Below are 21,565 nucleotides of genomic sequence, written 5' to 3'. Positions count from 1 at the left end.
TCAGCTTCTCTGTCACTGGAACAGACAGGAAACTAAAACACTGACCTTCATCTAAATATCATACAGTGATAAAAAAAACAATAAAAAAAAACATTCACGAGTCCCGTCTTGGACAACCAAACGTACCAGACGGCATATCGAACAAGAACAAACTTAATACGAGTGTTTAGTCATTTTCTTACCTGAAAATACAAATAAAAGTAGCATCGATTGAGTATCTGCGTTTCTAACGTCCGTCCCAACGGTCTCGCTGGGTCGACTGGGTCGACCGAACTGTTGTAAAGGAGCACAGCGGCCTTCATTGAGATCTTGTTGACGCTACTGCCATCTGCTGGCGAACATTAACATCTATGAAGGGTATTTTTGTGTCTTTATAATGCAAGCAAATGAAATAATAGTTTTAAAAGCAAATTTCTGGCACTGCAATCACAAATCAAGTTTGTAAGGAAAACATATATAAACTGAGAATAAAACTATTGCATTGCCAACAAATTTGCTCTTAAAGTTTTGTTAGTTTTGGTCACAGATGAAGAATTTTGCTCGTGAAACTAGAATTCTTTTGGCTGCAAATTTAAAACCTTCACTCTCAAGTCAAAAGCATTGTTGAAGGTTAAGTTGGATGTAGTGGGCGGGGCCAACGCTGGAGACGGGAGTTTCTATTGGTCAGACTGAATCTGGGGGAAAATATTTGTTTCAGATTTTAACTGCTTTCATTCAAAACTGGAACATTTGTGAGGAAACTATCCCTTTAAATGTGAAACCTCACAACTTCCAGCTGAAACTTCCGCTGGGTTTATGTGATGGATTTGACAGAATGAGCAGCGACACTGATATTTTATCATCAGGAGGATTTTAATTGCCGTCTGTGTCTTCAATAAAGAAGCAAAGAGAGGCGTCGCCATCTTGTGGCGAGTCACCGCAAGTACAACGAGATCCAGACGAGTCGTTGGAGATGAATTTCACATCAGCTGGAAGGTGGAGGAGACAAAAAAAAAAGAAGCTGCAGTCGACTCTGTTTCCAGCAGAATCTCTGACGGCTTCGTTTCCACAAACTCATAAATCAAAGCAGAACTTTATTTAAAATGTGAGAGCAGATTATAAAGTTTGAAACATGGACTGAATCCGATGGGAAATATTTATAATATGATATATGACAAACAATTAAAACAATCAAAATAAATAATATAATTTTTTTTTACTTCATTAAATTCATTTAAATCTTTCAGTTCAATCAGTTTCTGAGGAGCTGTGAGGATTTGTAGTTTTGTATTTTAAACATCAGATAACAGTCCGTGTTATAAACTCACCACCAACCTGAATGTTTTTCAGTGTTTCTGCATCATGTGACCCAGATTTTTTTTTTCTTTTTTTTTCAAATCCAGACGATGAAACCTCACGAGCAGCTTCAGCCGAGCTGTCAATCAGCAGCAGCAGTCTTGTCTTTGTGCTGCAGGGGCTGATGGGAGGGTTTTGAGGACCTGTTAGAAACCACGTGTCCCTCGTCTGGTCTCTCACGGCTCGTCCTCGTTCGTCCTCGGCTGCGTCGGAGCGTCACTTCTCTCCAGGTTCACCAGAAGGAAACGCCGCCGCACCGAAGAAACGAAATGTTTTTCCTCCCGGCTGCTGCTCTGTGCTGTCTGTGTTCAGGTGAGTGTTTTCCAGCCAATCGGGAGCCGGCAAACTTCACCTTTAACTAACGCCGTCACGCTGACCTTCATCTGTCCGTCCGTGTCTCCACAGCGCTGGTTGCCATGGCAGCAGAGCTCATTCAGGATGATTTAACTCTGACCAGGAAAGTTGGAGACAAAGTCTCATTCAGCTGTGGACAAACTCACCAGTGTGATAGTGTTTATGTGTACTGGTACCAGAAGAAAGAAACAGAAACATTCAGAGTGATTCTTGCTATTCGTAGGAGCAATGGAGAAATATATTCAGAGTACAATCATCCTCAGAAAGATGATTTCTCTTCAGTGAATAAAGGGATCGTCTGGGAGCTGCAGATCCAGAACGTTAAACTCCATCATTCAGCCACCTACTACTGCTCCTGTTGGAAGTCTTCGTACCCACAGTGAGAAATGATCCCTGCAGCCTGAACAAAAACCAGCAGATGTCAAACAGTGTTTGTGACAGGAAGAGAGCAGTAAACCACAGCTCAGGTTCACATTTCACCTCCATCTCACAAACAGACTGAGCTGAGGGAAGTTTTTCTTTACTGCTGTCAGAACTTATTTTAGATTTATTTCATTTTGTTTTCAGCAGCTTTCAAGATAAAAACAAGAGAAAGTTGATGGTAAAGTTGCATGAATTTGAATTATTGTTTTTAACTGGGACCTTTTTTTGAAGTACGACCATCACTTCCTTTGATAATCAGCAAACTGCACATCACAGAAATATTTTTGTTCTCATTTTTATTTTCTGAAGTTAAAGAACCATTAGTTGGGTTAAAATGTCAAATAAAAAGTGCTGAGTCAGAAAAGTGACGTAGTTTTACATCAGAGTCTGTGACTATATTATTGAACACACAGGCTGCATCTTCTGTAAATATAAGTACTTTAAATCTTATTTTTTAGCGACAACCATAACGGGAGTCTTTATGTTTTCAGGTTCCTTCACCGACACGTGAACGCGATATCTCAAGAATGCCTCCAGAGAACTTCTTCAAACTTGGTACAAACGTTTACCGGGCTAAAGGATGAATTACAACTTGATTTTGGTGGTCAAGGGTCAAAGGTCAAAGTTAATGTGACCTCATGTCTTTCCTATCCCGTCATCCCATTCTTGTCACCTTGAATTTCAGAACGCTTTGAAGGAATTTCTTCAAATTTGGATAAAATCAGCACCTGTACTCAAGGATTTTGGGGTCACAGGTCAAAGGTCAAGGTCACTGTCCGTTCACTTTAATCCATCCTCCTGAATATAATATGTCATGAATGCCTGGAGGTAGTTTCTTCACATGTTGCACAAAGGTTCACTACGTCAACGATAAACTGACTGGAAGGTCAAATGTCGAGTTCAAAGGTCAAGGTCACTGTGACCTCACGTCCATCTTATCCATCAGAAGAAGAGACAGTCATGTTGATACGAACCTGAAAGAAACACATCATGGAGCTGAAATATGACACTTTGGACTCGTTCACTTCATCTGACACGTTCAGCAGAAGACAGGTTTTTGTATCAGTCTGTTTCACTGTGTGTTTGGATCTTTGGCTCTGGAACTAAACTGTATGTAACAGGTAAGAACAAACATTTATTTTGCTTCAGCTATTTTATTGTAGAAACTGAAAATGTGTTTAAAGTCAGTTTCTGCTGCTTCGGGCTTCACAGGTTATTTTTTTAACAGATAGCAGAGAATTCATCTTACAGACATTGTTACATAAGAAAAATCTATAATCTCTGAAAATATGTTTGAATCTCCCATAACAACTAAATCTTTTTCTTTTTCTCTGCGTGAGAATGAAATTATCCACAAAAAGTGAAATTTTAGTTTTGGTAGGAATATTTAGTGTTTGATTTTCTGCGTAGTTCTAAATCATCACTTGACTTTTGAAAACAAGATGAGATTTATGGTAAATTTAATTTAATATTGTATTGTTCTTCTAAATGTGCACGAAAGTACACGTTTTAAATCATCGTGTTGAATAGTTAATGAATATCTTAATGAATATTAACTGTTTAATCATCTCAGTAGTTTTGTGTCATCTCTTGATGTTTTGGAAAAACAAAATAATTTTATTTATTATATATGAATGTAGGATTTTGTGTTAAGTTAAAATTTTGTAAAAAAAATTATGAAACAAAACTATGAAAAGTAAAACATGTAATCAATCATCAATTAGTAGCTTCATTGTTCAGATTAAATCCTGTTGTTAATAATAAAGTAAACATTTCTGTTAATTGTTTTGGACAGATAATTAATATCTTAATGAATATTAACTGTTTGATCATCTCAGTAGTTTTGAGTCATCTCTTGAAGTTTTGGAAAACCAAGATTATACTTTATTTTAAGTTTAAGTTAAAGTATTTTTTAAGAAAAGTATAAATATATATAAATTTTATGGGATAGTCAATAAGTAGCTTAATTGTTAACATTAAATTCTTGATAATTATTTGTGATATGAAGGTACAACTTTAACATGATAATACATTAAAACATGAATATGTTAACATGTAATAAATATATATGCATTTTAAAAATATATATATTTGCAAATGTAAAAGGTGATATTTAAATGAACATATTTTATTACTTTAATTTTCAATTTCAGAATAATGTCTTACATAACAGAATACTTAAAATTGTTATGAAATGTAATTATCTAAAATTTATTGGTGTTTTGATGTGTTTAAAACAATGTTTTAAATCAATTAACAATGTTTCTGTCTTTAGAGGCAACCACGGAAACTTTTATATTTACCTTTATATTGAAGAAATATTTTCCATTGATTTCATGTAAATTTCATTGTATTTCATTAAGTTACATTAAAGTATTTGGTAAAATAATAACCGTGCAAATAAGCTGTAATATGATGTAATCTGTAAAACATTTTCAGTCTTCTACATGTGACACTTGAATACATGAAGTGATGATTGTGTCTGATATGAAGGTGAACACAGTATGTAGTGAACTTTGTGCTGTATTGATGAGTAGTTTATTGATCAGAGTCCATGTAGTTTCCAGGATCAGACTGAATGCAGTGCTGGAAGCTGCTGTTGACTGTGTCACTGTGTGTCTGTGCTGCTTGTTGCTGCTGTCAAACTTCAGATAAGCCGGTGGTGAAGCCGGAGGTAATCATGTACCCAGCAGCATGCAGAGCCCACCTGGAGGGGAGGACCTTCCTGCTGTGTCTGGCCTCAGCCATGTTTCCTCCTGAGGTCCAGTTCTCCTGGAAAAGACAGAAGAAGAACGACTTGCTGGAGAAGCTTCTTACTTCTGAGGGAGAACAGCTGGAGCTCAGAGAGCCGGGACGCACCGCCTCCATCAGGGTGGTTGATCAGGATGATCTCCACACCTTTAGATACCACTGTTACGTCAAACATGAGTCGAACCAGAGAGAAGGTAATGAAGGCTTGGTGACTGTGTTCAGCAGGGATTTAGCTTCACGTGGAGACTCTGTCAAAGAGGACGGACATGTCTCACTGCAGCTCCAAACATCTGTCTCCATTTTATTTCAGAGGTTCCAGCTCCAGCAACCACCGATCCTCCAGAGACAGAACCAACAGACCCTCCATCTCTGCAGCAAGCTGACTGTAAGATCACCTGCTGTCGGTGTAGGGGTCATATTAAAGCTTGGTCAGGTCCTGAAGGGTCTTTGAGCTTTCAGTCAAACTGTAGTGGACACGTGTCTTCTTGCAAAACTGGTCGTCCCGCCAGGAAATGTTAAAGCGATAAAAAAAATTAATGATATTCACAAGAAATGTATATATTTGAACAGACTGTGGAGAGATGAATGACCTGTCTGTCTGTCTTTCTGTCTGTCTGTCAGTGTCCTTCCAGTCTCTGCGCAGGGTGAAGCTGCTCTGCGTGTTGTACACAGTGCTGATAGTGAAGAGTCTGGTGTACTGCTGTGGACTTTCTCTGATGACGAGCCTGAGAAACAAGAGACCGTCCACCAACTGAACACATGCTCGCTGACTGGTCATCTTAAATATAACTTTAATCAGTGTTCAGAAATTTTATTTTTGACGTGTGGTTGGTTTAAATGTGGACTTGGATAGAGTTGTCGAAATGTTTTTAAAAACTTAAAGTGTGACAAACAAAATGTGAAATTAAGCTGAATTTTTAGCTGCCTTGTTGGTATTTTAGCAGTTAACATTTCTTTTGTCTTGTTCTTATTTTTAAATATTGTAGGTTGTAGGTTCCTCTCATTTATTCAGTACAATATTCTCAATAAACTAACAAAAAAACATTATTGTTTCAGGTTTCTGCTTACAGTAATTTACCGTGATTGTACATAAATTCTCTCCCATCCAAAACTGAAGTAAAAAAAAGAGAAACGTTCAGGCTGATACGAATATCATTGTACAACTAAACACAAACCATTCCTGTACTACTTTAGATAAACATGAACGTGCAGTTTTTTATCTAAACAAGCAGGTGTGTGAGATCCAGCTGGTTCAGGTCTGCATCTCCTGATCATTTATTTTGTGTATGAATCATTTTGTTTTAACTTGTGTCAGTGTCAAAGTAAACCTCTACCCCAGGGGTGTCAAACATACGGCCCGCAGGCCGGATCCGGCCCGCCAGGGGGTCCAGCTCGGCCCGCCGGATGACTTTGCTAAGTGTGAAAATTACAGAAAGACATAAATTGCATTTCTATGAGAATATGGAGGTTTATGAGAACAAACGTTTTGTTATTTTTGTTTTAATCGATCCAGTAATTGCTTCAAAAACAGCGTAAATGCGACGTCTGCTCCGGAGGAAGAAGCGCTCGGTGCCACAGGCAGCAGCGCTCGCTGCTCGCTTTGTGACGCGTTTGACGTCAAACGCGTCACAAAGCGAGGGAATCTGCAGAGGAGAGCCGGGGCAGATAAACAGTGGGCTGATGTCTGAGTTTTTGGTCTTTATGTTTCTAGTTTATTGTAGAAAGACCTTAAAACAAGGTTTATCATCCAAAAACCTTCACCAATGATTTAAACAAAGAGAAATATTGTTGTTATGTATGCGTTATTATGCTATGATTTTACTGGTCTGGCCCACCTGAGATCAAAGTGGGCAGTATGTGGCCCCTTAACTAAAATGAGTTTGACACCCCTGCTCTACGCTGATGACACTGTTGTTTACACACATGAACATACAGCAGATTGAGCTGCTCTGAAGCTACAAATGCTCAAAAACAACAATCATGCAGCTTTTTGATAAAACGGCTGAAGTCTGAATGCTGAAGAAATGAAGGGCGTGTTTATTATTAGTTTATTAGACGGGGGGAGCAGTGGAAACAGTTATTTCGAGTAAAGAAGGAAGACCAACGACAGAGAGGGGAGCTCATAACAGCTGCAGATATGAATCTGTTCTCTGTGGTTAGAAAAACCAAAAAAAACCTGTTGACTGCTAATGAAAACTTCCTTTCCTGCAGCAGACGGGCTGCGGGGGTTTCTGCTCTGCAGCCTCCACATTGTGGGTTTAATAAGACGTCGACAGTTACAATCGTTCACTCCGGTGGAAGAATGATTCCAGGAAGGAGCTGTGTTATTCATCGAAGAGAGAAACAGCTCAAACCGTAAATTAATATCGGAGAAATGAACTTTGACAGAGTAAAAGCAGAGACCATAAACTTCCTGCTCTCTTTTTACGACCCGATATTTACAGTGTTTTTAGTCTGATAGAAATGACAAGAAAAAGTCTAAAAATGAATCTTGGAGAATAATAGTGACGAATCTTGGAGTGAGGTATTGGTGACATGGCATTTTTGCTCATGTCAAACCTGTTAATAAGGTTATGCTATTAATACAAAGAGCAACAGCGCACAAACCACACAGAGATAGAAACACAAACCACAGAGACAAACAAGTCATGACGTTTCACACGTTAACAAAACCTGTAACTTGTTCGGTGTTGGTTCACTTCAGGTCTCATTATTTTAGGTGCTAATAAAAACAAAGAAATGTACCCGTCAGAAGAGTCTGTACATGTTAGTGAATTTAATCAAATAAAATGTAATTAATTCACCTCACTACACACAGTGACCCACTTCTCTCCGGGAAATTTATGTTAAATTTTACCGCTGTAGCCGTCTGTGTTTCACTCATGACGTGTCACATGAATCTGGCATTATAATATATCTTTAAGCTTTTTAATTAATTTTCGCTTCATTTGGGATCAATGCTACACTGATGTGATTTTGTATCTAATCTGTATTCACAGTGTAAATGGAAGTTACAAAGCTGCAGTAAATCTCAATTAAAGTAGAGTTCATGAGGTCGGTGTTTATTTTATGTCATTAGAGTTTTTCTGATCTGAGTCAAAATCACAGTTTATCAAGACATTTTGAGAAAAGACCATAACGTACAAACATATTTTAAAACATTTATGGAAAGATCATATGTAATTAATGTGTTTAGATTGTAATTTTTAGTCTATTTAAAATTAAGAAATGTATTGGAAATGGTGTTGTAGGTAGGTAGGTAGGTAGGTAGGTAGGTAGGTAGTTACTTTATTAATCCCCGAGGGGAATTTTTTTCGCCACAGCAGCATACAGAAGCAATAAGATAATAATAGAAATAATAGAATAAAATAATAGAATAGAATAGAATAGAATAGAATAGAATAGAATAGAATAGAATAGAATAATAGAAAAGCAATAACATAGCAGTAAATAGCAGTAAAAAATATAAAATACAAAATATAAAAAGCACAGTATATACAGTACAGTATATATGTATATATGTTATATTCAAACAAACCAAGACACACAGTCAACAGTGTTATTGTTATGTGATGGATTTTGCCAGAGGTGAGTTATTGTACAGTCTTATTGCTGTCGGCAGGAATGATCTCCTGTATCTGTCCTTGTGACAGCGGAGCTGGAGGAATCTTTTAGATCAGGGGTGGCCAACCAGTCAGAGACTAAGAGCCACATTTTTTACTGTGTTACCGCAAAGAGCCACATCATACACATGGGCACACATGAACATCACCCCATCCCTTCCTCTTACACACACACCTCTGCTCAGCCAAATTTATTGTGTGACATTATCATGTCACACACCAACATGATAATGACAGAAATTGACTCCTACAGTACTAAGACCACAGGCCAGTCATTTTCAACAATGAACATTGTGTGCACTGTCTCACACACACAAACTCTCAGTTCAACAAAGTCCACAAACAAAAACATAATAATTTACAATAGCGTTTTTCACTTACTATGCATGTTGCTTAGTGCGACTTCTGGCATTCCTTGCCTTGAACAATCCTCTTCAAATCTGGCTTGTATTCTGTTGTTGCCACTCGAAGCAATTCTTTCACATGGGTGTCAGTCAGAACAGATCGATGCTTTGATTTCACGTGTTTCAGGGTAGAAAACACAGACTCGCAGACGTATGTTGACCCAAACATTGACAGTATCTTAAGCGCAGCCCGTTTGACATTGGGGTATTTTTCCATTGGCACACTTTTCCAGAACTCAATGGTCCCTTCCCTTAAAGCAGGTTTCAGTTGGTCCTCCTCACAAAGATCGATCATCTCCAACTCAGCCGCGGCCTCATCTGTGACTAGCGGGGCTTTCAAACAGTCCGTCTCCGCATTAAATGGGTCGACGAGGAACGTAATCTGTGGCCTTTTCAGTTGTAGATCACGGAACCGGATGACAAAGCTTTCGTGCAGGTTTTCAACCAGTGTTGCATATCTGGCTCTTTGCTTATTCAGGGCGGCGGCGCTGGTGACTTGCCCGCTGGCTTTTAGCAGAGTGGGAAAATGCGTTAAATCTCCCTTTTGAATATGCGCCTTGAACAGCTTCAGTTTGTTGACAAACGCAAACACACTTTGCACCAGGTCAGGCAGCATTTTTAACTTACCCCGCAGGGTCAGGTTCAGTCTGTCCAAGTGACACAGCATGTCGACCAAAAAGGCCAGATCCATAATCCACTCGACGTCCGAGAGCTCGGGATAGTCCTTGTCCTTCTCTTCCATGAACAGTTTCACGGCATCCAAAAGCTCAAAGAAGCGAGCGAGCACCTTGCCTTTTGACAGCCACCTCACAGTGCAGTGCAGCGGCAGGTCACCTGGAAGTCCTTGGTCCAGCTCAGCGATGAGATTCTTGAATTGCCTGTGGTTAAGCGCATGTGTGCGGATGTAGTTGACGATTTCCATCACAGGCTTCATGACGTTGTCTAAATTCAATGATTTAGACACGAGTTGCTCCCTGTGGATGATGCAGTGGAAATTCCAAAACTCGGGAAATGTTTGGTCAGCTTTGCACAGCCCCACAAGTCCGTTCACAGATCCGATCATGGCCGGCGCTCCATCCGTGGCTACTGCAGTTAGCTTCGGTACGGGCAGATTTGCTTTCGCAAATGCAGCCATCATTGTTTCTTTCACATCTATGCCACGGGTTCTGTCTTTTAATGGCACAACATCAAGGAGTTCTTCTTTGATCACACAATCTTTTGACACAGACCGTGCAAATATTGCCAGCTGAGGCTCGTCTTGTATGTCACAACTCTCATCCAATGCGACACTAAAATACTCACATGCTTGAAGGTCAGAGTACAACTGTGATTCAATAGCCGTGTTAATGTCCGATATTCTGTGTTCAACAGTGTGGCGGGACAGTTGGACGTCTGATACCATTCGTTTTAGTTTGTTGTTTTCAGGAGACAAGATTTCAACAACGTCACTGAGGCATTTTTTAACGAACTCCCCTTCATTGTATGGCTTTTTAGCCCGTGCAATGTTCCAAGCCAGTTGATACGATGCAAGCGTGACAGTCTCTGAGTGCTTCGTAATTTTTTGGAAAAACTGTACCTGCTTTTCTGCCTGACTTTTAAAAGTGTCCAACTTGTGCTTGCGAAATTCAGTACCTTTTGGAAATTCCTTATCGATGTTAGCATGGAGTGAGCTGAAGTGGCGCTGAAGATTTGAAGCTTTGAAATGCGCTAATGACGTCTGACATATCAGGCAGAATGGCTTGCCATTACGTTCAACAAAAAAATATAAACTTTCCCACTCTGTTAAAAACGTCCTGTGTTCATCTTCATATTTTCGTTTAGCTGTGCATTTTTTTTCTGCCATTTTGAGAGCGAAATTGACACTAATTGTTTACTTGAATGGGTTTGCCCCTCCTGCTTTGCGGAATTTCACCTCATGCGCGTTTGACGAAAATGCCATATTGAACTCAAGCGAAGCGAACACGCACAAAAAAAAAACCACAAATGTTGATATGAACGTAAAAGAGCCGCATGAAACCAGGCAAAGAGCCGCATGCGGCTCGGGAGCCGCGGGTTGGCCAGGCCTGTTTTAGAGAAAGTGCTCCTCTGTCCCTGCAGCAGGTGGTGGAGAGGGTGGTCAGGATTATCCGATATGGATAATAGTTTGTTCAACATCCTCCTCTCCACCACCTTTTCCAGGCTGTCCAGTTTGTAGCCGATGATGAAGCCGGCCTTCTTAACCAGTTTGTGAAGTCTGTTGGTGTCACCGGCTCCAATGCTGCTCCCCCAGCAGACCACAGTGAAGTACAAAGCACTGGCCACAACAGATGGTAGAACATCTCCAACATCTTGCTGCACACATTGAAGGATCGAAGTTTCCTCAAGAAAAAGAGTCGACTCATCCCCTTCTTGTAGACAGCGTTGATGTTGGTCTTCCAGTTCAGTCTGTTGTCATGGAGACACCAGGTACTTGTACTCCTCAACCATGTCCACCTCCTCTCCCAGAACTCTCAGCGGTTGTGGAGCCGTCGTCTTCCTCCTGAAGTCGACCACCATCTCTCTGGTCTTGGCCACATTCAGGAGCAGGTGATTTCTTCCCGCCCACTCCACAAAGTCCTCCACTACTGCCCTGTACTCGTCCTCCCGTCCATCCCTTATACACCGACCACTGCAGAGTCATCAGAGAACTTCTGCAGATGGCAGGACTCTGAGTTGTACTGGAAGTCAGTTGTGTATAAGGTGAACAGGAAGGGAGACAGAACAGTTCCCTGAGGAGCTCCAGTACCACTGACCACCGTATCAGACAGCACACTGCCCAGACGGACAAACTGTGGTCCCCCTGGTTGTCTCCCTCTCCCCTTGAACCCAGTAATCTCCTTCATACCGGTCCACACCTCCCTCACGTTGTTCTGTTGGAGTTTGGCCTCCAGCTTCCTGCTGTAGGAGTCCTTGCACTCCCTGAGCTTCTCCTTCAGGTGGCGCTGCACTCTCCTGAGCTCCTCCCTGTCCCCAGACCTGAAGGCTGCTTTCTTCTTTTTAAGAAGAACTTTCAGGTCACTGGTGATCCACGGCTTATTGTTGGGGAAGCAGTGTACAGTCTGGGATGGTACGGTGGTGTGTTCACAGAATTTGATGTATTCTGTGATACAGTCCCTCCTGCTGTTGATGTCCTCCCCATGTGGTCCACACAGCACATCCCAGTTCGTGGACTCAAAGCAGTCCTGCAGGGCGTCTTTAGCCTCCTGTGTCCACCTCCTCACAGTCCTGGTGGTCACAGGCTGCCTCTGCACCAGGGGAACATACTTGGGAGTCAGCAGGACCAGGTTGTGGTCTGATCTACCAAGGGGGGGGGGGGGGGGCAGTAGTACTGTATGCATCCATGGCATTAGCATACAGTAAGTCCAGAGTTTTATTGTTCCGTGTGGGGCAGTTAACATACTGGTGCAAAGTTGGCAGTACTTTATCCAGACTGGTTAAAGTCTCCAGTAACTGCCAAACATGCACCGGGATGCTAAGTCTGCAGTTTGGACACGGTGGAGTAGATGGTGTCCACTGCTGCCTCTACGTCAGCTGATGGAGGAACGTACACAGCGATAACAATGGCGGACGTGAAGTCCCTCGGCAAATAATACGGGCGCATCCCCACGGCTAGAAGTTCAATGTCCGGGCTACAGAAACGTTCCTTCACAGACGTGGTCGGGATTGCACCACCTCTCGTTCACATAGACTGCAATCCCTCCACCTTTCTTCTTGCCGCTCTGAACAACGTCTCCGTCCGCCCGAACAGTCCTGAAGCCGGGTACGGCCGCGCTGTGGTCCGGGAGATGTGAGTGCAGCCACTTCTCGGTGAAACACATGATGCTGCACTCCCGGTACTCTCTCTGGGTCTTTACCAGCGCGCCGAGCTCGTCCGTCTTGTTGGCCAACGACCTCACGTTCCCCATTAAGATCTCCGGTACCGCTGGTTTATATTTCCTCCTTTTCGCCTTCAGCTTAGCTCCAGCTCTGCAACCCCGACGTCTTCTCAGAAGTTCGTCCGGGATCTCAGGCCTCGCTCCGGGCAGCAGCAGTAGGGGCCTACTCAGCGATCAGCTGATCACGAGAGTAAACAATAACAATGGCCCCAGCCAGAAACGTGGAAAAATTACGGTCCATTGTCTGACCTTTAACTTAAAATCCTCCTGATGATAAAATATCAGTGTCGCTGCTCATTCTGTCAAATCCATCACATAAACCCAGCGGAAGTTTCAGCTGGAAGTTGTGAGGTTTTACATTTAAAGGGATAGTTTCCTCACAAATGTTCCAGTTATGAATGAAAGCAGTTAAAATCCTTCACAGAGCAGGTTTACTGTGGAAAATGTAACATGTTCCTGAAGGTCACACGATCAGCTTCTCTGTCACTGGAACAGACAGGAAACTAAAACACTGACCTTCATCTAAATATCATACAGTGATAAAAAAAACAATAAAAAAAAACATTCACGAGTCCCGTCTTGGACAACCAAACGTACCAGACGGCATATCGAACAAGAACAAACTTAATACGAGTGTTTAGTCATTTTCTTACCTGAAAATACAAATAAAAGTAGCATCGATTGAGTATCTGCGTTTCTAACGTCCGTCCCAACGGTCTCGCTGGGTCGACTGGGTCGACCGAACTGTTGTAAAGGAGCACAGCGGCCTTCATTGAGATCTTGTTGACGCTACTGCCATCTGCTGGCGAACATTAACATCTATGAAGGGTATTTTTGTGTCTTTATAATGCAAGCAAATGAAATAATAGTTTTAAAAGCAAATTTCTGGCACTGCAATCACAAATCAAGTTTGTAAGGAAAACATATATAAACTGAGAATAAAACTATTGCATTGCCAACAAATTTGCTCTTAAAGTTTTGTTAGTTTTGGTCACAGATGAAGAATTTTGCTCGTGAAACTAGAATTCTTTTGGCTGCAAATTTAAAACCTTCACTCTCAAGTCAAAAGCATTGTTGAAGGTTAAGTTGGATGTAGTGGGCGGGGCCAACGCTGGAGACGGGAGTTTCTATTGGTCAGACTGAATCTGGGGGAAAATATTTGTTTCAGATTTTAACTGCTTTCATTCAAAACTGGAACATTTGTGAGGAAACTATCCCTTTAAATGTGAAACCTCACAACTTCCAGCTGAAACTTCCGCTGGGTTTATGTGATGGATTTGACAGAATGAGCAGCGACACTGATATTTTATCATCAGGAGGATTTTTGTTGCCGTCTGTGTCTTCAATAAAGAAGCAAAGAGAGGCGGCGCCATCTTGAGGCGAGTCACCGCAAGTACAACGAGATCCAGACGACTCGTTGGAGATGAATTTCACATCAGCTGGAAGGTGGAGGAGACAAAAAAAAAAGAAGCTGCAGTCGACTCTGTTTCCAGCAGAATCTCTGACGGCTTCGTTTCCACAAACTCATAAATCAAAGCAGAACTTTATTTAAAATGTGAGAGCAGATTATAAAGTTTGAAACATGTCGGACTGAATCCGATGGGAAATATTTATAATATGATATATGACAAACAATTAAAACAATCAAAATAAATAATATAATTTTTTTTTACTTCATTAAATTCATTTAAATCTTTCAGTTCAATCAGTTTCTGAGGAGCTGTGAGGATTTGTAGTTTTGTATTTTAAACATCAGATAACAGTCCGTGTTATAAACTCACCACCAACCTGAATGTTTTTCAGTGTTTCTGCATCATGTGACCCAGATTTTTTTTTTTCTTTTTTTTTCAAATCCAGACGATGAAACCTCACAAGCAGCTTCAGCCGAGCTGTCAATCAGCAGCAGCAGTCTTATCTTTGTGCTGCAGGGGCTGATGGGAGGGTTTTGAGGACCTGTTAGAAACCACGTGTCCCTCGTCTGGTCTCTCACGGCTCGTCCTCGTTCGTCCTCGGCTGCGTCGGAGCGTCACTTCTCTCCAGGTTCACCAGAAGGAAACGCCGCCGCACCGAAGAAACGAAATGTTTTTCCTCCCGGCTGCTGCTCTGTGCTGTCTGTGTTCAGGTGAGTGTTTTCCAGCCAATCGGGAGCCGGCAAACTTCACCTTTAACTAACGCCGTCACGCTGACCTTCATCTGTCCGTCCGTGTCTCCACAGCGCTGGTTGCCATGGCAGCAGAGCTCATTCAGGATGATTTAACTCTGACCAGGAAAGTTGGAGACAAAGTCTCATTCAGCTGTGGACAAACTCACCAGTGTGATAGTGTTTATGTGTACTGGTACCAGAAGAAAGAAACAGAAACATTCAGAGTGATTCTTGCTATTCGTAGGAGCAATGGAGAAATATATTCAGAGTACAATCATCCTCAGAAAGATGATTTCTCTTCAGTGAATAAAGGGATCGTCTGGGAGCTGCAGATCCAGAACGTTAAACTCCATCATTCAGCCACCTACTACTGCTCCTGTTGGAAGTCTTCGTACCCACAGTGAGAAATGATCCCTGCAGCCTGAACAAAAACCAGCAGATGTCAAACAGTGTTTGTGACAGGAAGAGAGCAGTAAACCACAGCTCAGGTTCACATTTCACCTCCATCTCACAAACAGACTGAGCTGAGGGAAGTTTTTCTTTACTGCTGTCAGAACTTATTTTAGATTTATTTCATTTTGTTTTCAGCAGCTTTCAAGATAAAAACAAGAGAAAGTTGATGGTAAAGTTGCATGAATTTGAATTATTGTTTTTAACTGGGACCTTTTTTTGAAGTACGACCATCACTTCCTTTGATAATCAGCAAACTGCACATCACAGAAATATTTTTGTTCTCATTTTTATTTTCTGAAGTTAAAGAACCATTAGTTGGGTTAAAATGTCAAATAAAAAGTGCTGAGTCAGAAAAGTGACGTAGTTTTACATCAGAGTCTGTGACTATATTATTGAACACACAGGCTGCATCTTCTGTAAATATAAGTACTTTAAATCTTATTTTTTAGCGACAACCATAACGGGAGTCTTTATGTTTTCAGGTTCCTTCACCGACACGTGAACGCGATATCTCAAGAATGCCTCCAGAGAACTTCTTCAAACTTGGTACAAACGTTTACCGGGCTAAAGGATGAATTACAACTTGATTTTGGTGGTCAAGGGTCAAAGGTCAAAGTTAATGTGACCTCATGTCTTTCCTATCCCGTCATCCCATTCTTGTCACTTTGAATTTCAGAACGCTTTGAAGGAATTTCTTCAAATTTGGATAAAATCAGCACCTGTACTCAAGGATTTTGGGGTCACAGGTCAAAGGTCAAGGTCACTGTCCGTTCACTTTAATCCATCCTCCTGAATATAATATGTCATGAATGCCTGGAGGTAGTTTCTTCACATGTTGCACAAAGGTTCACTACGTCAACGATAAACTGACTGGAAGGTCAAATGTCGAGTTCAAAGGTCAAGGTCACTGTGACCTCACGTCCATCTTATCCATCAGAAGAAGAGACAGTCATGTTGATACGAACCTGAAAGAAACACATCATGGAGCTGAAATATGACACTTTGGACTCGTTCACTTCATCTGACACGTTCAGCAGAAGACAGGTTTTTGTATCAGTCTGTTTCACTGTGGAAGGTTTGGATCTTTGGCTCTGGAACTAAACTGTATGTAACAGGTAAGAACAAACATTTATTTTGCTTCAGCTATTTTATTGTAGAAACTGAAAATGTGTTTAAAGTCAGTTTCTGCTGCTTCGGGCTTCACAGGTTATTTTTTTTAACAGATAGCAGAGAATTCATCTTACAGACATTGTTACATAAGAAAAATCTATAATCTCTGAAAATATGTTTGAATCTCCCATAACAACTAAATCTTTTTCTTTTTCTCTGCGTGAGAATGAAATTATCCACAAAAAGTGAAATTTTAGTTTTGGTAGGAATATTTAGTGTTTGATTTTCTGCGTAGTTCTAAATCATCACTTGACTTTTGAAAACAAGATGAGATTTATGGTAAATTTAATTTAATATTGTATTGTTCTTCTAAATGTATACGAAAGTACACGTTTTAAATCATCGTGTCAGATAGTTAATGAACATCTTAATGAATATTAACTGCTTAATCATCTCAGTAGTTTTGTGTCATCTCTTGATGTTTTGGAAAAACAAAATAATTTTATTTATTATATATGAATGTAGGATTTTGTGTTAAGTTAAAATTTTGTAAAAAAAATTATGAAACAAAACTATGAAAAGTAAAACATGTAATCAATCATCAATTAGTAGCTTCATTGTTCAGATTAAATCCTGTTGTTAATAATAAAGTAAACATTTCTGTTAATTGTTTTGGACAGATAATTAATATCTTAATGAATATTAACTGTTTGATCATCTCAGTAGTTTTGAGTCATCTCTTGAAGTTTTGGAAAACCAAGATTATACTTTATTTTAAGTTTAAGTTAAAGTATTTTTTAAGAAAAGTATAAATATATATAAATTTTATGGGATAGTCAATAAGTAGCTTAATTGTTAACATTAAATTCTTGATAATTATTTGTGATATGAAGGTACAACTTTAACATGATAATACATTAAAACATGAATATGTTAACATGTAATAAATATATATGCATTTTAAAAATATATATATTTGCAAATGTAAAAGGTGATATTTAAATGAACATATTTTATTACTTTAATTTTCAATTTCAGAATAATGTCTTACATAACAGAATACTTAAAATTGTTATGAAATGTAATTATCTAAAATTTATTGGTGTTTTGATGTGTTTAAAACAATGTTTTAAATCAATTAACAATGTTTCTGTCTTTAGAGGCAACCACGGAAACTTTTATATTTACCTTTATATTGAAGAAATATTTTCCATTGATTTCATGTAAATTTCATTGTATTTCATTAAGTTACATTAAAGTATTTGGTAAAATAATAACCGTGCAAATAAGCTGTAATATGATGTAATCTGTAAAACATTTTCAGTCTTCTACATGTGACACTTGAATACATGAAGTGATGATTGTGTCTGATATGAAGGTGAACACAGTATGTAGTGAACTTTGTGCTGTATTGATGAGTAGTTTATTGATCAGAGTCCATGTAGTTTCCAGGATCAGACTGAATGCAGTGCTGGAAGCTGCTGTTGACTGTGTCACTGTGTGTCTGTGCTGCTTGTTGCTGCTGTCAAACTTCAGATAAGCCGGTGGTGAAGCCGGAGGTAATCATGTACCCAGCAGCATGCAGAGCCCACCTGGAGGGGAGGACCTTCCTGCTGTGTCTGGCCTCAGCCATGTTTCCTCCTGAGGTCCAGTTCTCCTGGAAAAGACAGAAGAAGAACGACTTGCTGGAGAAGCTTCTTACTTCTGAGGGAGAACAGCTGGAGCTCAGAGAGCCGGGACGCACCGCCTCCATCAGGGTGGTTGATCAGGATGATCTCCACACCTTTAGATACCACTGTTACGTCAAACATGAGTCGAACCAGAGAGAAGGTAATGAAGGCTTGGTGACTGTGTTCAGCAGGGATTTAGCTTCACGTGGAGACTCTGTCAAAGAGGACGGACATGTCTCACTGCAGCTCCAAACATCTGTCTCCATTTTATTTCAGAGGTTCCAGCTCCAGCAACCACCGATCCTCCACAGACAGAACCAACAGACCCTCCATCTCTGCAGCAAGCTGACTGTAAGATCACCTGCTGTCGGTGTAGGGGTCATATTAAAGCTTGGTCAGGTCCTGAAGGGTCTTTGAGCTTTCAGTCAAACTGTAGTGGACACGTGTCTTCTTGCAAAACTGGTCCTCCCGCCAGGAAATGTTAAAGCGATTAAAAAAATTAATGATATTCACAAGAAATGTATATATTTGAACAGACTGTGGAGAGATGAATGACCTGTCTGTCTGTCTTTCTGTCTGTCTGTCAGTGTCCTTCCAGTCTCTGCGCAGGGTGAAGCTGCTCTGCGTGTTGTACACAGTGCTGATAGTGAAGAGTCTGGTGTACTGCTGTGGACTTTCTCTGATGACAAGCCTGAGAAACAAGAGACCGTCCACCAACTGAACACATGCTCGCTGACTGGTCATCTTAAATATAACTTTAATCAGTGTTCAGAAATTTTATTTTTGACGTGTGGTTGGTTTAAATGTGGACTTGGATAGAGTTGTCGAAATGTTTTTAAAAACTTAAAGTGTGACAAACAAAACGTGAAATTAAGCTGAATTTTTAGCTGCCTTGTTGGTATTTTAGCAGTTAACATTTCTTTTGTCTTGTTCTTATTTTTAAATATTGTAGGTTGTAGGTTCCTCTCATTTATTCAGTACAATATTCTCAATAAACTAACAAAAAAACATTATTGTTTCAGGTCTCTGCTTACAGTAATTTACCGTGATTGTACATAAATTCTCTCCCATCCAAAACTGAAGTAAAAAAAAGAGAAACGTTCAGGCTGATACGAATATCATTGTACAAACAAACACAAACCATTCCTGTACTATTTTAGATAAACATGAACGTGCAGTTTTTTATCTAAACAAGCAGGTGTGTGAGATCCAGCTGGTTCAGGTCTGCATCTCCTGATCATTTATTTTGTGTATGAATCATTTTGTTTTAACTTGTGTCAGTGTCAAAGTAAACCTCTACCCCAGGGGTGTCAAACATACGGCCCGCAGGCCGGATCCGGCCCGCCAGGGGGGTCCAGCTCGGCCCGCCGGATGACTTTGCTAAGTGTGAAAATTACAGAAAGACATAAATTGCATTTCTATGAGAATATGGAGGTTTATGAGAACAAACGTTTTGTTATTTTTGTTTTAATCGATCTAGTAATTGCTTCAAAAACAGCGTAAATGCGACGTCTGCTCCGGAGGAAGAAGCGCTCGGTGCCACAGGCAGCAGCGCTCGCTGCTCGCTTTGTGACGCGTTTGACGTCAAACGCATCACAAAGCGAGGGAATCTGCAGAGGAGAGCCGGGGCAGATAAACAGTGGGCTGATGTCTGAGTTTTTGGTCTTTATGTTTCTAGTTTATTGTAGAAAGACCTTAAAACAAGGTTTATCATCCAAAAACCTTCACCAATGATTTAAACAAAGAGAAATATTGTTGTTATGTATGCGTTATTATGCTATGATTTTACTGGTCTGGCCCACCTGAGATCAAAGTGGGCAGTATGTGGCCCCTTAACTAAAATGAGTTTGACACCCCTGCTCTACGCTGATGACACTGTTGTTTACACACATGAACATACAGCAGATTGAGCTGCTCTGAAGCTACAAATGCTCAAAAACAACAATCATGCAGCTTTTTGATAAAACGGCTGAAGTCTGAATGCTGAAGAAATGAAGGGCGTGTTTATTATTAGTTTATTAGACAGGGGGAGCAGTGGAAACAGTTATTTCGAGTAAAGAAGGAAGACCAACGACAGAGAGGGGAGCTCATAACAGCTGCAGATATGAATCTGTTCTCTGTGGTTAGAAAAACCAAAAAAAACCTGTTGACTGCTAATGAAAACTTCCTTTCCTGCAGCAGACGGGCTGCGGGGGTTTCTGCTCTGCAGCCTCCACATTGTGGGTTTAATAAGACGTCGACAGTTACAACCGTTCACTCCGGTGGAAGAATGATTCCAGGAAGGAGCTGTGTTATTCATCGAAGAGAGAAACAGCTCAAACCGTAAATTAATATCGGAGAAATGAACTTTGACAGAGTAAAAGCAGAGACCAGAAACTTCCTGCTCTCTTTTTACGACCCGATATTTACAGTGTTTTTAGTCTGATAGAAATGACAAGAAAAAGTCTAAAAATGAATCTTGGAGAATAATAGTGACGAATCTTGGAGTGAGGTATTGGTGACATGGCATTTTTGCTCATGTCAAACCTGTTAATAAGGTTATGCTATTAATACAAAGAGCAACAGCGCACAAACCACACAGAGATAGAAACACAAACCACAGAGACAAACAAGTCATGACGTTTCACACGTTAACAAAACCTGGAACTTGTTCGGTGTTGGTTCACTTCAGGTCTCATTATTTTAGGTGCTAATAAAAACAAAGAAATGTACCCGTCAGAAGAGTCTGTACATGTTAGTGAATTTAATCAAATAAAATGTAATTAATTCACCTCACTACACACAGTGACCCACTTCTCTCCGGGAAATTTATGTTAAATTTTACCGCTGTAGCCATCTGTGTTTCACTCATGACATGTCACATGAATCTGGCATTATAATATATCTTTAAGCTTTTTAATTAATTTTCGCTTCATTTGGGATCAATGCTACACTGATGTGATTTTGTATCTAATCTGTATTCACAGTGTAAATGGAAGTTACAAAGCTGCAGTAAATCTCAATTAAAGTAGAGTTCATGAGGTCGGTGTTTATTTTATGTCATTAGAGTTTTTCTGATGAGTCAAAATCACAGTTTATCAAGACATTTTGAGAAAAGACCATAACGTACAAACATATTTTAAAACATTTATGGAAAGATCATATGTAATTAATGTGTTTAGATTGTAATTTTTAGTCTATTTAAAATTAAGAAATGTATTGGAAATGGTGTTGTAGGTAGGTAGGTAGGTAGGTAGGTAGGTAGGTAGTTACTTTATTAATCCCCGAGGGGAATTTTTTTCGCCACAGCAGCATACAGAAGCAATAAGATAATAATAGAAATAATAGAATAAAATAATAGAATAGAATAGAATAGAATAGAATAGAATAGAATAGAATAGAATAGAATAATAGAAAAGCAATAACA

At 40.1% G+C, this 21,565-nt stretch overlaps 2 protein-coding genes across 4 annotated transcripts; both read left to right on the top strand.

Annotated features, from left to right (window-relative positions):
- Positions 1-1,411: 1,411 nt before the first annotated feature.
- Positions 1,412-5,936, top strand: LOC138210776 (immunoglobulin lambda-like polypeptide 5). The gene is made up of 7 exons (XM_069170096.1): positions 1,412-1,647; positions 1,741-2,290; positions 2,604-2,667; positions 2,798-3,233; positions 4,764-5,057; positions 5,174-5,248; positions 5,485-5,936. The coding sequence occupies exons 4-7, from the start codon at positions 3,116-3,118 to the stop codon at positions 5,616-5,618; spliced, it is 621 nt and encodes a 206-aa protein (XP_069026197.1). The 5' UTR covers positions 1,412-1,647; positions 1,741-2,290; positions 2,604-2,667; positions 2,798-3,115; the 3' UTR covers positions 5,619-5,936.
- Positions 5,937-15,327: 9,391 nt separating this feature from the next.
- LOC138210774 (immunoglobulin lambda-like polypeptide 5) lies at positions 15,328-19,316 on the top strand. Of its 3 annotated transcripts, XM_069170091.1 has the most exons (5): positions 15,328-15,925; positions 16,056-16,494; positions 18,026-18,319; positions 18,436-18,510; positions 18,747-19,316. In XM_069170091.1, the coding sequence occupies exons 2-5, from the start codon at positions 16,374-16,376 to the stop codon at positions 18,878-18,880; spliced, it is 624 nt and encodes a 207-aa protein (XP_069026192.1). In that variant the 5' UTR covers positions 15,328-15,925; positions 16,056-16,373; the 3' UTR covers positions 18,881-19,316. The 3 variants fall into 3 exon arrangements, with proteins under 3 accessions (XP_069026192.1, XP_069026191.1, XP_069026194.1); XM_069170090.1 differs by having other exon boundaries at positions 15,328-16,494; XM_069170093.1 differs by lacking the exon at positions 18,436-18,510 and having other exon boundaries at positions 15,328-16,494; positions 18,747-19,314.
- Positions 19,317-21,565: the final 2,249 nt, after the last annotated feature.

The sequence above is a fragment of the Embiotoca jacksoni genome, unplaced genomic scaffold (assembly GCF_022577435.1).
Source record: "Embiotoca jacksoni isolate LCO1_2020_lvr unplaced genomic scaffold, fEmbJac1.0.p SCAF_48, whole genome shotgun sequence".
Classification (NCBI taxonomy): domain Eukaryota; kingdom Metazoa; phylum Chordata; class Actinopteri; family Embiotocidae; genus Embiotoca; species Embiotoca jacksoni.
The sequence above is the reverse complement of the archived record's forward strand: the minus strand, read 5'-3'. Positions and strand labels throughout refer to the sequence as shown.

Coding starts and splice junctions, on each gene's coding strand:
- LOC138210776 (XM_069170096.1), top strand. CDS start 3,116: ATGACACTTTGGACTCGTTCACTTCATCTGACACGTTCAGCAGAAGAC. Junction 5,058..5,173: donor TGAGTCGAACCAGAGAGAAG/GTAATGAAGGCT, acceptor ATTTTATTTCAG/AGGTTCCAGCTCCAGCAACC. Junction 5,249..5,484: donor ATCTCTGCAGCAAGCTGACT/GTAAGATCACCT, acceptor TCTGTCTGTCAG/TGTCCTTCCAGTCTCTGCGC.
- LOC138210774 (XM_069170091.1), top strand. CDS start 16,374: ATGACACTTTGGACTCGTTCACTTCATCTGACACGTTCAGCAGAAGAC. Junction 16,495..18,025: donor AACTAAACTGTATGTAACAG/GTAAGAACAAAC, acceptor GTCAAACTTCAG/ATAAGCCGGTGGTGAAGCCG. Junction 18,511..18,746: donor ATCTCTGCAGCAAGCTGACT/GTAAGATCACCT, acceptor TCTGTCTGTCAG/TGTCCTTCCAGTCTCTGCGC.